The following is a 16,034-nucleotide window of genomic DNA, read 5'->3' on the forward strand; positions in this document are numbered from 1 at the left end:
TACTGTTGGACAAGCAACAAATAGGAAAAATATTTTAGATCCTAACTGACAAATGCTAACTCTTCTATCCTTTTGTCTCATTCCTGTTAAAAACTAGATGCTTGAATAGTTTTGGAAAGTATTTAGAGATTTAGCATGATAATGTCTTTTGCTGGTAATTCTCTGCTGAATGAAGAGTTACTGCTCTTTGGTAAGCTCTGTGAAGGCTTTTTGTATCTTACACTGGCTCGAGCTACCTTTAAAACGTTCTTGTCCTTTGAATGACCTTAGGTTGCAATAGTATGTAATAACACTCCTGAGAACATTCAATAGAAACAGCAGGAGTAGACCTTCTGCATGCTACTTTGAAAAGAAAAACAATCCCCGTATATTTTTAGAGTAAATTTTTTTTACTTCTGCAAAAGTTTTGAGTGTAAGCTCCAGCTTTTCTATCCACTGACCTGAGGATAATTCAGTCACCTTCAGTGTTTTAGGACAACCAGGACTTGAGATCCTCAGTGGCTCTCCTCTTCCTCCACGGCTCTAGGTGTGGAATGTGGATCAACAGAAGCAAGTCTTTGAAGAGCACAAAAGTATTTACAAATGTGGAGAGAAGAGATGGGGTGCAAGAAGGAGGAGGGTACTTGTTTCAGTGCTGATAATTTTTTTTAGGTGACTTATTTAGCTAAGTAGCTGTGCTGGTGTGAGTGAAGTATCCACCTCCTTTCACTTTAGTAAACTTTATTAAGTATCCTCTGCTTTTGAATAAAGCTGAGCTGTTGGGGATGGGGAGGGGTATTCCTGTTTAAAAATAACTCTTAGAAGCATGAGTAAGTGTTCCACTGCCCCGGACAAGTGTAGTGTTTTTTTTCTCTCTGTACTGTATGTTTTCTGCATTTTTAACAATGCCCTTTTAAAGGCAGCAGGTGACTCTGTTTTACTTGAAATCCATTATTTATTACTGTATTCTTTACACTTTTGCAGATGAAATTCTTTCTCAAAGGTATTTCAATGTTAAGGTCCAGGTCATTAGTCATCTATTCTAGGTGCACAAAACAGTGAAAACATAGTATGCCTTTCACTGATCCCAGTGGTTTTGGAAAATTCCATGTGTTTTTTTAATACTGGCATTACAGACCCAGTCTAGACATTCTCCATTCATGGATAGACATGACACAACTGTGAGAGTCAATCATGGAGATTAGAATGGAAAACCACTACTTTGCATTGCTGCTTTGTTAATTGCGTAGTTGTTAATGGATGTGCCTTAAACCTTGGAGTGACAAGTTTTGTTGGCCATAGAACACCAGGGATGAAGAAAGGAAGATGGAATGCAACTGAGTACGTGGTAGACAAAGAATGAGGGAGATCAACATAGAAAGAAACTTAATTCAGAATGAATTATTCCTTTGAAAGAAATATCAAGGTATTCTTTGCCAGAAAAGATGCAGAATAGAAGAGTAGAGCAGGAGTAGGGGAGATGGACAAAGCTAGGGAAGAGTGAAGAGAAAGGGACAGTAGCATTGACTCTGTAAAGGAAGCGTAAAATACAATAGCAAAGGAAAGGTAACAGTAGCTAAGGCTGGTGAGAGATTTCTTTGTATGTCTCTAGGACCTGTACAGTTGACCAGTCCTCTTTAGGATCTGGTGTCTGCAGCCTACGTGCTTGCTGGCTCTGTGGCCCTTCCACCAGCTCCCCAAAATCGCTGCTGAGAAATTCTCTTCAGCTGCAGTTCTAGAGATGAGTGACGGAAATGATTCTGCTCTCTAACCATGTTGTTATATTTCCATCTGCCCAGCTCGAAATAAAAGGCTTTCTAAATGTTTTTGGGATTGCAGTTTTCTAGACACTCAACCACCTATTCCCAACCACTATAATGTTTACAAAGCAAAGCTTTTATTGCTTCCTCCCACGTAAAGGAAGCAGTGATGGGACAGAGATTCATCCCTAGATGACAATGTTGTTTTGATTCCAAAACAAACTTTCTTAAAAATATTTTTAAAACAAAAAAGGACTCTTTATTTTCCGCAGTTGTTACTGTGTTGGTTTAAAAACTTTTCTCAGATATTATATTAAAACAAAATCTGACCTTTTGTCCTAGCCAATCTCTTAAGTTACAGACCATACAGTTCATGTGCTACTTTTGTGTGCAACAAGGCCAGGTTCTCTAATTTTATTTGCCTTCCTACTATGGGATTACCATATTCTTTCTTAATTTCAGCTTTTCCTCAATTCCTGCTTTCTCTTTTGGGGGAAGAATGTGGGAGAGAGAGAGACCAAGTAAGATTTTCTTTCTTTCTTTTTTTTTTTTTTAAAGACAGGCTAAACCTTGAAGACAAGCACGAGGTTGACAGTGTAGTAGTAGCTAGAGATTTGAGTCTGGCGCTTGCAGCAGGATGCTGCAGGGCTCTAACAAGGTTCTTGATAGTAAACCTTAAACTACATGTGCAGCTGCTTTATATAGATTAAAAATATTATATATAAACTTTACACAGCAGACTGTAGCATCCCAAACCTGAGCTACCTGTATGTAAGATAGTTCAGGTAATATTAGTAATGTACCTGCTGCAGCAAGGTCTCACAGAGTAAGAAGCAAAGTAAATTAGCCCACGTCTGGACTGCAGCAGTGAGATCACTTTCTGTATCTGGGTGACCTTTAAAGCTAGCTTGAATATTCCTTGTCATCTGTAGAGCTGATAATCTTAGAGCCTTTCCCCTGACAATAGGTCCACTACTAGTGTAACACCTCTTGCTGTGCCTAGTCAGGACTACTGCTGATGTTGGCCAGTATTAGTTGCTCCATGTTGTTCCAGCTGAACACTTGTGCCATTTGTGTGGGTAATACCCACACGACTGAAATAATTCAGACTCAAGATAAAGCTTTAATTCAAAGCCTTAAACACTAAGCTGCAATTACATGGTATAGTCTAGATCAGAGTTGGCTGTCCCAGAGCATTGTTCAAATGTTTTACCATTTATGTGAAACTTCTTCTTTGTTAAACGTTGAAGAAAGAAATAAAAGAAAAAAAAAAAGGGGGGAGGGGAATGGGAAAGCTTTAGTGTTTTGCAGTAAAATATTTTTAAGACTAAAATGTAAGCTAGTGGGACTAATGTTAAGGAAGCAAAGGCTTGAATGCAATGAGTCAACAGAAGTTCCCAGACCTTTGTATACTGTAGATGGACATAGTATACCAGGTAAGGACTTGGACCATATTTTTGCTTGTGTATATATAAGAAACTTGAGAGCAGAACTGATTTGAGACACAGAGAACATTTCTAGTAGTATGCTGTGGCTTGTTACAGTATGAAGTTTCCAGAGTATTGCTTGTAGGAAACAAGTTGCACTATTGCATCAAGAAGTGTTACCATTTAATAGTATTTCCTACCCAAAAGAATGTTCATATGCTTCAATGAGCATAATCCTTTCATGTTTTTGCTTGTTGAAATTAATTATGTTTGTAGAAGCATAAAACTGAAAATCTAGAATACAATATGTAACTGATTTTGTAACGCTTGGTGCCAAAATCTCAGAAATTGTTTGTGAGAAGTTTAGTGAAGAGTTACCAATTTTAGTTGGGAAGTATTATAACTCTACTGCTTTGGAATCTGTTTTATTTAGATTTTTTTTACATTAATTTGGTGTCACAATTAAATTTCTGGTTTTTAAACATCCATTACCTACACTGAAGCTCCATAAGGGAATATTAATAGTCTATTTAGTGGTACTGCTGCAACGTGTTTTTGTTACAAGGATGCCTTAGGTGGCGTAAGTCCCAAAGGCCATGTAGTTATTTGAAGATATGGGAATAAAGCTCTTCTGGATGGAGTAGGTGTGCATTTTGCTAGTTTTAAAGTGTGTTTGTGGTTATGTATCAAAGGATGCTCTACTCTTTGATCTTAGTAGCAGGGCCTGGTGGGAGTAGAGAAGCAATATGTTGTCACCTTGAAATAAAATGTTCTCGTGCTGGCTTTTTAGAAACAAATGAATCAATCCATAATTTTCAAATAATAATATATATGTTAAAAGGACAATAACAGGTTTTGCGCTCTCCACTGATTGACTGGGCTTTGACATCTTGCATCTGACATGCTACCTACCTAGCTGTGCATGTGCTCTTGTCTAGGTGATATTTCATATGGAAGAGTTCAAAGGTCCATAACAATTTACATGGCAAATAAAACTGTTGATATTGACTTACCAGAAAACGTGGTTAATGCTGCACGTGTTTAGTATGCTGTTTAAAAAAAAAAAAAAGGCGGCGAATAAAGAGTTCTGCTGTTGTGTTCATTCTTGACAGCTGGGTTAATGGAGACTTGAACCTTTCAATCAGTTGTAGTGTATCCGAGTGCATTGATAATGCCAGATTTTTTCTTCCTCTTTTTTTTATTATCTTTCTTCTTTCTCTGTCAATTCAAAGATAGATTTGAACTTCAAAAGTACTTATTTCTCTGCTAGACGTTGTGTTGAATAATCTAAGATTCCAGACTTGCCTGGTTCAGAATTCTAGGGCAAATTTTCTTCAGTCTATAATTCCCCCCGCCTCTTTTTTTATGAATGCTATATATGTAATATTTTTGATAACTTGCACTTCATAAATCCAGAATAATATCTGAATTTCAATGCTACACATTCCAGAAATTGTTTTCTATCAACTCTTTAGTGAACAAAATTGTATATTGAACTGTGTATTTGTTAAAAATGACACAAATAGTTTTAACTTACTCAGTGCTCACAGTCTTTAAAAAAAGTAAGCTTGAGAAATAATTAGGTGCACTTTAAAATGGGATGAATTTTTACCACATCACAACATGATTCAGGCATTATACTTAAAAGACTGGCTCAGCAGCTTTTGCTGAAGGGGGAGGATGAAAAAAGGGAGAGACTTTGTGTAGGCATGTATGTAAAGTTATTGAAGTATTGCCTGAAAGCATTTTTTCCTGAGAAAACAATGACCAGAAAGGTGACATGTACATTCTCTCCTACCCATACCTCCCCAAATACTTCTGAATAAGAAAATCTGTGTTATTACAGTGCCTTCTCTTTCAAGACTTCTGGCAAACTCCTTATTACATTCTACACCAATAAAATAGCCATTGTTGGCTTTCCTGGAGTCTTTAATTCCTGCATATGTATTGATACACTTTTCTGAAAATTTATGGACCAATGCAGTACTTCATGAGGTTAAAAGGACTCTTTCCCCGTATTTGAGTAGGCATTAGATCTTGCCCTAAAATGCTGGGTAAGGACAATATGGTCCTTGTTTGATAATTTTAATGCATTCAGAATCCAAAATAAACATGGCTATAGTTTCTGGTCAGCATAAGACACTGTCGTCAGTCTAATGTGACATCCCACAGTTGCTTACGATTGTATGGACCAACATCTAGTATGAACTGGATACTAGGAAGTGGGAAAAGGTTTTTCCTGCATAAGATGATAGGTATCGCTTAAGGGCCATGCCTTCTGTTTGTAGTCTGTGGTCAATGGTAAGACTTCACCTTCTTAGAACAGCCTAGGGGGAAGGAAGAAAGAAGTGGAGCCAAGAAAGTTTTCCATAAAATTGATATATGTGTAACCATAAACATCTTAATTTTTTGTTCATGAGAAAGAACTATATCATCATGTCTACTAAATAACTTGATATGCATGTCCAGTCTTGAGAATATTCATATTTATGCACCAGTAATTAATTGCAAACATAACTATTTGTGTGAGTGAAAACTGCTTGTGAAATCAGCCTCCTAATCTGCATGTTTATCAATTTCAGTACAATCATATAGCATTACAGGGAAAAGGAAAGCTTTCAAAACCATTCAGTGGTCATTTAAGATTACTCTCTTCTTTTCCTTCCTGTCCCACAGGTACTCTGTGTCTGCATGCTAACGACAATCCTAGGATGTATATTTGGCCTGAAGCCTAGCTGTTCAAAAGATGGTAACTAATATGCCTTTTATCTAGTAATGTTTCTTTTTTTTTTTTTGGTTTCTTTTTTTTATTTTTGGTTTCTTTTTTTTATTTTTGGTTTCTTTTTTTTATTTTTGGTTTCTTTTTTTTATTTTTGGTTTCTTTTTTTTATTTTTGGTTTCTTTTTTTTATTTTTGGTTTCTTTTTTTTATTTTTGGTTTCTTTTTTTTATTTTTGGTTTCTTTTTTTTATTTTTGGTTTCACAATGCCACCCTTTCTTGCTGCAGGAAGAGAATCAGATGCATTGCTTGAAGCATTTTCAGTTAGGGGGGAATGAAAATACCAGGAAATAAAACCTCAGGTGTACTCAGTACGTGTGTGTAGTCACTGCAGAGGTAAACTGATCCTGGCACTCTGTGTCTGGTCTGGCAGCTTCCACATATCCCAACTGTGATGATGTCACATGGCTGGCTTTTTTCAGTTCACTATTAAAAAAAAAAAAAACAAACCAAAAAACACAACAATTTCTATTTCATGTTGTCCTGGAACATTTGTTTTTCATCTTTTCCAGTCAATTATGAAGAAAAAAAAGTTATTTTTTTACTGGTTAGAATTGTAGTCTGAAAGCGTTCCTTGTGGAATTCCTCTGGCTGTTTTCTGTCTTGAAAAATATGTGGTTTTTTCAATGGTGAAGTTCCTTCAGGTAGAAGGTTATGAAAGATATTTTAAGAAATCAAGCTTCACTTTGGGAACAGCTATCTAGAATAATTTCAGAGTTGATCTGTTTAACAGTTCTACAATGACTTTTAACTAAAATTCAGATTATTAATTTCCCACTAGAATCTGTTTAGGTTTTTTCTCATTTTATTCCAGCTTTTTCAATATTGGCTTATTGTCTCATTTTCCTACTATTACGCAATTCAAGATTCTTGACAAGAGGATCCAAATGATGAAGGATTTAACTCACTCCCTTCTGGTGACTGCACACGATGAAACGGGCTGACCAACTACTGAAGTGTTAACGCTTCACACTACCAGTTTCTTTTTTTTTTCCCAGGCAACCCCAGTTTACTGGAAGAATGCTATGCTTTTTTTTTTTTTTAAACATTAGAACTGAACTAAAATTAAGCCAGTACACTGAAGTTCATATCTCCTGTGTTTGAAACAGCCCTTCCTGTGTCTTGAGATAATACCTTAATCAGTGGGATGCAGAACTGGGACTTCTTCAGTTCCTCTGATTTCTACGAAGACAGTCATTCAAATGGGACATGAGCATGGGAGAGTTGCAAACATAGCCAATGCAGTCTAGGTTCTAATTAACATTTATTTATAGAAAGTGAAACATTGTCAGATGTGAAATTGAAGATCAGTGTTTTCTGCAAAAATATTTCACTGTTTAGGGCACCCTTATTGAAAATCTAGGATCAGATTTCCTGTGATAGACATCTTCCATATTCTGAATGACTGTATTCGTATCTTCTGGTGATACAGAAAGGCAAGGACAGTCACAACTAGAATTGTCTTTTTTTCACTTCTTTCTAAGAATGAAACGCCATGTTCCTGCTAAAACAGAACAGAATCCTTTGTTCAATACAACGAAAAATACTCTTTTTCAATAAGAGAAAATAACCATTTAGTTCTATCAAGACTTTCCTTTGGCTGTCACTGTTTTTGCAGCCATCCTGTAAGTTGTGGAATCACCTGCTGTGTCATTCCACACGCTGACCTTTTTAATTTCTTTTGCATGTTGACTGATTTGGGCTCAGCCACTGACATCTAACACTATCCAATATTACAGTGAAAACCTGCAAAGGTCGTTGCTTTGAAAGGACCTTTGGAAGCTGCCGTTGTGATAGAGATTGTGTCAAGCTTGGAAACTGCTGTTTAGATTACCAGGAAACGTGTATACAACCAGGTAAGGATGGAAAAAAAGCTGTGGGGGCAAACTCTGTGACATGGGACAGCTCTGCGTATGTGAGTACTGTTGTGGTCAGATGACTCTAACCCCTGACTTCTTCCAGATGGGCTATGAGTGCAAAGGGGGGCTGCTGAACAGAAGGGTGGTCTCCCCCTCTTTGTGCTCCCTTTGTTGCAACCACAGGTGGAGTTGCAGTGGTGATGGCGACACTGGGGACCCCTGTGGAGACATCAGGGCTCTGGTGCAGCTGTTGTTGTACACAAACAAAGCTTGTATTTCATCCAGCTGGACTACATAGGAGCTGACGTAGCCAGTAGGCTGGTTTTCCCATAGCTCCTGTGGGGAGAGCAACTGCGAGGGACTGTGCTGCTGCCCTCCCCCTTGGAAAGAGGAGGAACAACTGCAATTTGAGGTCTCAGCCAGCCTTTTGTTTTTTGTCTGGGGGTGAGAGAACAGTGACCTGCATTGTCCCTGGTGTCAGGGACAACTCCTACGTTCTCAGGCAAGGCCGGAATAGGAGGGTGTTCTGCATGTTGTAGGGTTTTTGCCATCATCCTTGTGAAAAAGCTCTGTGAAAGCTGCTGTCTCTCCTTAGCCAGCTACTCAGGCCTTCTGCCTGAAGCAAGGGTCATGCGCCGGCCTTTGGGGCAAAGCAGAATGACAAAACAGATTGCACTGGTGGAGAATGATTGCGCAGTGAGAAACAGTTCTCATAATTTACCAGAAAGTAAAGATCAGATAGGCAAGGTATGAAAAGTACCATGGAGAAATTTTACAGGGAAACATGTTAGTGTGAGTGCTAGCACTAAGGACAGAACTTGACTATTTTCTCTAATTTAGTTTTGCCTTAATGCTTCATATCCAGTGTTCTTTTCAGTTAACTATTTTTCTTCTCACTTCTCTTTATGGGTGTTTGTAAAACTTGTCGATGTGGTCTTACCCTGAAATTAATCAGATGCCTGCTTCAACTCACTGTTCTTGAAAGGCCCTCTAAATTGCATAAAGCTTTTTGCTTATAGAATAGTTGCATGGGATTTACTCTCTGCTTTGTTTCATTACCCTCCCTCAGTTTAAAGAATTCCTTAAAAACAAACTGGAGAGTCTGTCTTAGCACTGAGAATTAATTTCTTGGTGGTGTTCGTTTTTAAAATTAATTAGCCTTAATGTCAGTGGAGAATCTAATTTCCAAATAGTAACATGTAACTAGAACTGTAATAGTCTTCTGTCTCTCACAGAAGTAAAGATCTACTGGCATTGGGGGAGGTACTTAAGTTCAGTATTCCTGAAAGTGAGATTAACCCCTGATTTCTGATTGCTAGTCATGTATGAAGATTGCTGACTCTCCTCTACTCAAACATTTAGATTTGGCTTCTGTGTCTCTGTTAAGACTTAAGTATTTGCTCGGTAAATTCATTGATGTTTATCCTCATTGAGTACAAAGGATCTACTTGTGTTTACAACTGATAACAACATTATCATCTTCAAATGATTTGGAATATTCCATTCAGAAAAATCAATATGATTCAGGAAAAAATCTCTACTAAAACCAGCAATGAGGCTGAAGTCAGTAGGTCTTCCTGTGAATCTCAAATAGTGGCAGAGTGATGCCTATGCCTAAGATGTGCTGAAAGAAGCTGGTGTGCCTGATGGTGACTGGTAAAATCCATTGCAACTTCAATGCAAGTCAGAATAAGTTACTGCTGCTCACTGTTTTCTAGGCATTTCAGATCTAGACTCAAGCTTGTTTTTTTCTGAGAGAGTTGTTTGGGAGCTTCTTTATAGTATGCATTTACCAGTTTAAACCCACATAAATAACCATATTTAAGGAGGTCTGTAAAAAGGATTCTTTCTGATCTGTGATATTTATAACCATATGCTGCATTATTATATTGAGATGGCTATGCACTTGGATTATTTAGCCATGGGTGTTTCTGTTTTCCAAAGTGCCAAAGCCTGCCAAATTACACATATGTGAGATTACCTCAGGGCTGTTTTTCAGTGAGTACACATTTGAGACAAACTTAACACTCAGTTCATTAATTCTGAACTTATACTGGTATTAATCATTGTGCTGTCCTCCTCTTTCATCTGTTTTATTAGCCCACATATGGACCTGCAACAAATTCAGGTGTGGAGAGAAGAGGCGGCCAGAATATCATTGTTCCTGTTCAGATGATTGTGTGGAAAATAAAGATTGCTGTGTCAATTATCATGCTGTTTGTAAAGGTAAATATACTCAACAAGTTCCTACAGTCTCTCATATATGTACCCATATTTGTAAGAAAGGAGCAAGGCCATAATATAACTTCAAAAGCATCCAGTAAAATGAAAGAACTTGCATTTATCAATAAGAATGTACTGTCTTAAAAAAATAAATTGCACTCGTTTGTTTTAAGGAGAGGCAAGCTGGGTTGAAGAAGAGTGTGAGGACATTACTGAACCTCAGTGTCCAAAAGGGTGAGGATATTGTATATTTGCATAGCTCTGCTCTTTGCTTATGTTTCATTTTTGAGATAATTTTCCCTACTGTGCCTTCCTGGAACCTGCTTGCCTGCCTTATCCACAGTGAGAGCAGCTGCCAGAGAGAGAAGGATACCTGTTTAGCCAGCGTTTGGTAGTGCTTACTAACAGATCAGGCTGCCCTATCCCACCGCACTCATGTATCCCAGCACTTGCTTGACTTGCAAGACGTGCCTATTCCTGAACCCTGCTGTCTCTTACAGATATGTGTGTGCTCTGGGCAGCTCTGCCTTGTGCCAGCCTCACTATTGTCCTACATGTGCTCCAATACCCGCTGTCCCAAATATTTTGGGACCCATTCAGCAATCTCAGGCTCCTAAGACCGCCTCCTTCCCCAGACACTTCTAAAGACTGTTCCACTTCTTTGCCTGTTCCAGCCCCAGAGCCACAAAATGTGGGCAGATCCCTGTCCCAGTTTCACTAGCAGCAGGACAGCATTATTTGCGAGCTGTCTGAACTACTTTCTCTGAAAGGTGTAAAATACCAGGGGATCTTTGTATTCTCTCACTCAGCTCCACATTGGGTGCGCTTCTGCAAGTTATGTATACGCTGTGTGAGGAATGAGCCGTGTAGCTTATGCCATCAACACTTGAGCTTAAATAGTACGGCAAAACTCCCAGCTGGGGAAAAAAGCCTACATTTCTTGTACTGTTTTTGCTTCAAATTAACTTTAAAGCTAAAGTTGACTACAAAGTATGATTGCATGTATAAGTTATTAATAGAAGTGACTTAAACATTCTTGATTGAAAAGTGTTCCACTGGAAAACAGTTTGTAGATATGTTGTGGGGATGAGTTGAATTCAGTTATGTTCTTGTCTGAAATGTGTCAAAAAAAAGTTGAATCTATTTTTATGTTGATGATTTTGAAATTATGGTGTGCTGGTGATATTTCCAGTAAAGTAAAAACATTTCTTTTTATCCTTATGTCATTACTTTTTTGACTTATTTAAATCATGCTATATTTATTCATTGGAGTTATAATACTGTCAAACAAAATACATTTCCTTTTGGAATATTTTTATACAAAACAAGTACTTTTCATTCTGATTCAGAGCAATAACAAATGCTGGCACTTTAGAACCTTCAAGACAGAAATTGGAGCTTCTGTCCAGCTCAGACTCCAAGTCCCCAAGAAGCTCCCCCTGGGGAGGTGGTAGCCAGGCGGTTCTGGAAGCTTTTGTCATTAACTCCTGTTCTGAGGTCAGGGGCCATTCAGGACTGTGTGCTGGGAACTGACTCTAGGATGCTGATTTCCCTACTGCAAGATTAGGAAGTGTTACCCACAAGGGGTGGATAAAACAAGCAAGAGCCTTGTGCAGATCCACATTCAAAGTTAATGGTGTAAATGCCATAGGGGAACTCCTGTTGGTTAACCTGTTTTGGGGGTTTTTTGTTTGTTACTTCTGTTCAGGGCATGAAAGGGATGCATAGTTACTCTGCTAAAATTGTTTTAATCCTGGCAAAATCAGAAATGTTGCAATAAAGCCCAGCCCAGGAAAGGGCGATGTGTGGTCAAAGTTGAATCAAACAGTATTGACTAAAGGCTCACCTCAGGCTGTTAGCCCACAAGCCTCTATTGAAACTAACAACTCTGTAAACAATATACTGCTTTCTATGGTGGGATAGGCAGGAGCGCAGGTGACTCTAGCGCAATGCTCATTTTTGAGGTCTAAGGTATCAATTCTGATTCTGTGCATATTAATATAGCACGTTTTGTGGATTCAGATTGCTGGTTTTATTCTGGTTTGGTTTCAGTTGAGGTTGCTCTTGTGGGGCAGAATAGACAAAAGATAATTTGGTGCTCGGTGAGGTGCTTCATCTGAGAAATTCCACTGATTTCAATGAGACTGATCAAATGCTTAAAATTAAGTACACGCCTAAGTCTTTCCAAGACTAGGTTCTATGCTATTTAAATAGGATTATAAAAATAGGATTATTAAGTTAATGGGCTATAAGATTTGAGGAGTGATCTAGTCCTTCCCACTGCTCTAGGAGTGAAATAATCTGAGAATTCAAACGAGCTGTTTATCCTAGCGCTTAGCTAGATGGTTTTCATGATGTCTTAGTATTTTTTACTGTACTTTTAAGCCTACTACCATTTGTTCTATCTTCATTGAGCTGGAAGAGCAACTGATTCCTTTCCTTTTTGCAGATCTCTCCTGTATATTTGAAGACTGCTATTATGCCTCCTGTTGAGGCTTTACATGTGTTTAGCAGAAAATAAAGCTTTACTTCCTATGCTTTATGGCTGTATATAGGCAGTAGTGTGTGTGGGATAGGAAGCTTTCTGTGTAGTATGTTTAGCTTTTCAAGGGGACTTTTTTTCCTTTTTTCCTTTTTTTTTTTTTTTTTTTTCTTTCCTTTAATTATGGTCTGACTTGCCTGTGGTGAGGCAGGTCAGCTTGGCAGTGTGGCCCGCAGTTCTGGGTTCTTGATCATCCAGACTGGTGAACCTGCTAGACCACAGCAAGCCTGTCGCCTGCATTATGTTTCCATAGAAGCCAGTTTATAGGAGGGAATAATTACCACTGCATTTCCTTCAGTTTGGAGTCAGGATGTGACTGTGGCATACATATTTATCCAAGAGCTGTGAAACACCCTTGTCATCCTGTTGGGACACAGCTGGCATGAATCACTGGCAGGGCCAAAACTTGAGCCTCCTAGGCTTGCTTGCTCATGATAGCACATTTTTGAAGTTTGGCTACCAACAGAAAAAAGTCATGGAAATTGCTGATATCTTTCAGAACTGAGCACAGGTCAATTTGGGGATTTTACTGGAGCTGTTCCAAAAAGAATGTAGTGTAACATGGTCTGTCATGCTTTGCTTCCCTGAGCACAGGGCAGATGACTAACTATATGAGCTTCAGCATGTGTAGAGTATATAAGAAGTGAAATGGCTCATCTTCCTAGCTGTGGCAACGGTCTTTTTTTGCCAAGTTTAATTTTACATGTGCAAGGGGGTCAGTAGCTGGATTTGCAGACAACCAAAACATGTACTTAACAGTCGGTTTACTTGTAAATGCCAAACCAGAAACAGTTGCGTAAAGTCCCTTTCTGAGGAGTTATTTTAAATTTGGTGTTGTGTGGTAGGCTTGTTTTTTGTGTTGGTTTTTTTGGTGTTTTGTTGTTTTTTGTTAGACTTGTCAGTAAGCAATATTGAACAGTCCTTGCCCCAAAGATCATATATGATTGCAGGAAACTTTGCAGTGAAGATTTTTAGACTGCTGCATTGGAGGCAATCAATTTGTTGAGGAGAGGGTGTGTGGAGAAGGTATTTGCAAAAGTTAGAGAGCAGAATCTGTGATGCAAAAAATACTTGTAATAGGCAAAGGTAGTACATGAAGTTTCCCTACTCTGTTCTGCCAAAGGACTTTAGTCTTGATCTGAAGATCATTCATTTCTTGTTCCCAGCTAACTGCCCTCACTAAGATTTTAAAAAGATGGCGTTAAAAATACCATATAAATAAAAACCAGGCTACAAACACACATCTTACAAATACATCTTAATGTTTTATTCTGTCCGGGGTGTACGGTAGGCTGTGTAATGGTTCTGACTAATGGAAGTCATTTGGCTAAATGTTGTCCAAATTATTGATTAAAACTTTCTTAGGATAGACATGTTTTGGTTGCCTGACTAATCTTGAGTTTAATATAGTTACATTTGTTTGACTAAAATAAGGCTTATAAATGTTTCACTTGTAAATGACTGTTTAGATTCTTTTGTGGAGGTACCTCACTAAAGAAATTGTCAACACTTCATAAATAATATTTGTCTTCTATCCTCACTGTTTTATTTTGGAGCAACAAAGTTTTAAAAAAATGTTTTCATTTTACAATTTGTAAACTTAAAAAGGAAAAATAAGCTTGCAATTGGCATATGAAATTTTTTTGTGCAAATCTGTATTTTCAATGGTTGTTGCTGCACTGCAGTGGTTTGTTGGTGTTTGGGTTTCTGGGTTTTTTTGTTTTGGGGTTTTTTTTTCAGTCTCACATGTCCTCATATCTATAGGTCAAACAGGATATTTTTTTCTTCAAGGAAGAAATTACTGATGACTATTCCTGTCTGTGAAGCAGTGTTTTAAGTACTTGCAGTTGGAGAGAAATTGTTTGAACAGGGCTGAAGCTGGGAACAAGTCAAGGCTGGAAAACATAGGTCCTGTGGAGACTGGAAGGGGAGGATTTATTTTTGCCAGTTCCAGTGAAATCAGTTTCTGAATTTATCTGTCAAGTTCCAGGCAGAAATACTGTTAGTGTTCCAGTTGTAGGGCCTCATTTTTCAGTTTGGAGACTGGTAGTACTTTGGGTACAGTAACCAAGTTTTTCTTGATTAAATAATCTTTATAAGATGAAAGGGAAAATGTGAGCTATAGCTGCTGAGTTAACATATCCTGTACATTAGACTTTCTTACAGTTTTATGCACTGTGTATGTAAAAAGATAAATTCCTTTTTTTTTTTTTTTTTTTCCCCAGCTAGATTACAAGTTGTTCAGGAACAAGGTGAATAAAGGAAAGCCATGGCTTCACCTTGCCTTTTCTCTTTCCCTGCTTTTACCTTGGGGTGGGAGAGGCTGAGTCTTGCTCCAGTGGGCCTTATTTCAAGATAAGGAGAACATCTTGGTTTGTTCTTTATTTTATGGGTGCTTGTGAAATCAGGCCTTGTCATGATTTCTCTATCTGTGCCCTACTGCAATCCTCAGCCTCTTTGGGCAGGGTTGGTACACCCCACCGCTGCTCCAGCCTGCAAACCTTCCTGCTTCGGAAGGCTTACTTCCTTGGCCTGGTTTATAGTCTCATAAGGAACATCCCCACAATTTGTGGGAAACTTTCTTGAAATAAGTGATAGGAAATTATTTCTCAGAGTCTTTTAATATTTCAATTTCTGTTTGTTCAGATTTACCAAGTCTCCAGTGTTACTATTTTCATTGGACGGCTTCAGAGCAGAATATTTGCAGACTTGGGGTGGACTTCTACCTGTTATTAGCAAATTACGTGAGTAGTTTCTTTGTCTAAGCAATATCATGATGTCTTACCTGAAAAATCCATAGATGCAGCTATGCCTACTCTTTAAAATTGTTGCTCTTCCATGGAAATTGAAGTTGTTGCCCTAAATAACTGTGCATAGATAACTTGAGGTGTGGGAAGGTGGAAGGGTGAAGAGAGGGAGGGCATGAGGAAAGGGCTCTTTGGATTTTCAGTGAAACCTTACAAATTTTTAAGTAGCTCTTCCTATATTTAGGAGGTAGACACTTTTTGCTGCGAGCCTACTTTACTACTTCAAAATAGAAGTAGACCCACTTTTTACTCTCTTGTGTATTGTCTCATATTTAGGTGGAATGACTTTGGAAAATGGAAAGCAAGGTAGAAAGTATTAGATTGTATTTGAAGGAAGAGATTAAGAACAGATGATACAGAAGGGCTGGTAGAAATGTGCTGAATTTGAGAAAACATTCATTTAACAAACATTTTCAGAAGAAATGAGAGCCTCATAAGAACATATTTTTTTTTCCCCCTAGCTTTTATAGTGTCTTACTTAACTTTGTAGTGTCTAAGTAACTCTAGTTATTTTTCCTGTCTCTATTTTGGCTGTGGTCTGTAAAGAACCGATGGCATTTCTTGTCTGAAAAATATGCCAATCTTCTTGTCATTCATAAATTACTACCTGGGGTGGCTGGTTTCAGTTTGACTAAAAATAAATCAGCAAAAATACTTGC

General features: G+C 38.1%; 1 protein-coding gene across 6 annotated transcripts in view; it reads left to right on the forward strand.

Moving 5' to 3' along the window:
- Window positions 1-16,034, forward strand: part of ENPP1 (ectonucleotide pyrophosphatase/phosphodiesterase 1) — a 57,736-nt gene that overhangs the window by 8,541 nt on the left and 33,161 nt on the right. For 4 of the 6 annotated variants that reach the window (XM_054819267.1, XM_054819273.1, XM_054819269.1 and 1 more), the window contains 5 exons: window positions 5,843-5,915; window positions 7,684-7,800; window positions 9,904-10,029; window positions 10,200-10,260; window positions 15,215-15,312. In XM_054819267.1, the coding sequence (XP_054675242.1) occupies window positions 5,843-5,915; window positions 7,684-7,800; window positions 9,904-10,029; window positions 10,200-10,260; window positions 15,215-15,312 (475 nt within the window). The remainder of the gene's footprint in view (window positions 1-5,842; window positions 5,916-7,683; window positions 7,801-9,903; window positions 10,030-10,199; window positions 10,261-15,214; window positions 15,313-16,034) is intronic. The other 2 variants (XM_054819268.1, XM_054819272.1) reach the window with 2 other exon arrangements.

The sequence above is a fragment of the Grus americana genome, chromosome 3 (genome assembly GCF_028858705.1).
Source record: "Grus americana isolate bGruAme1 chromosome 3, bGruAme1.mat, whole genome shotgun sequence".
Lineage (NCBI taxonomy): Eukaryota > Metazoa > Chordata > Aves > Gruiformes > Gruidae > Grus > Grus americana.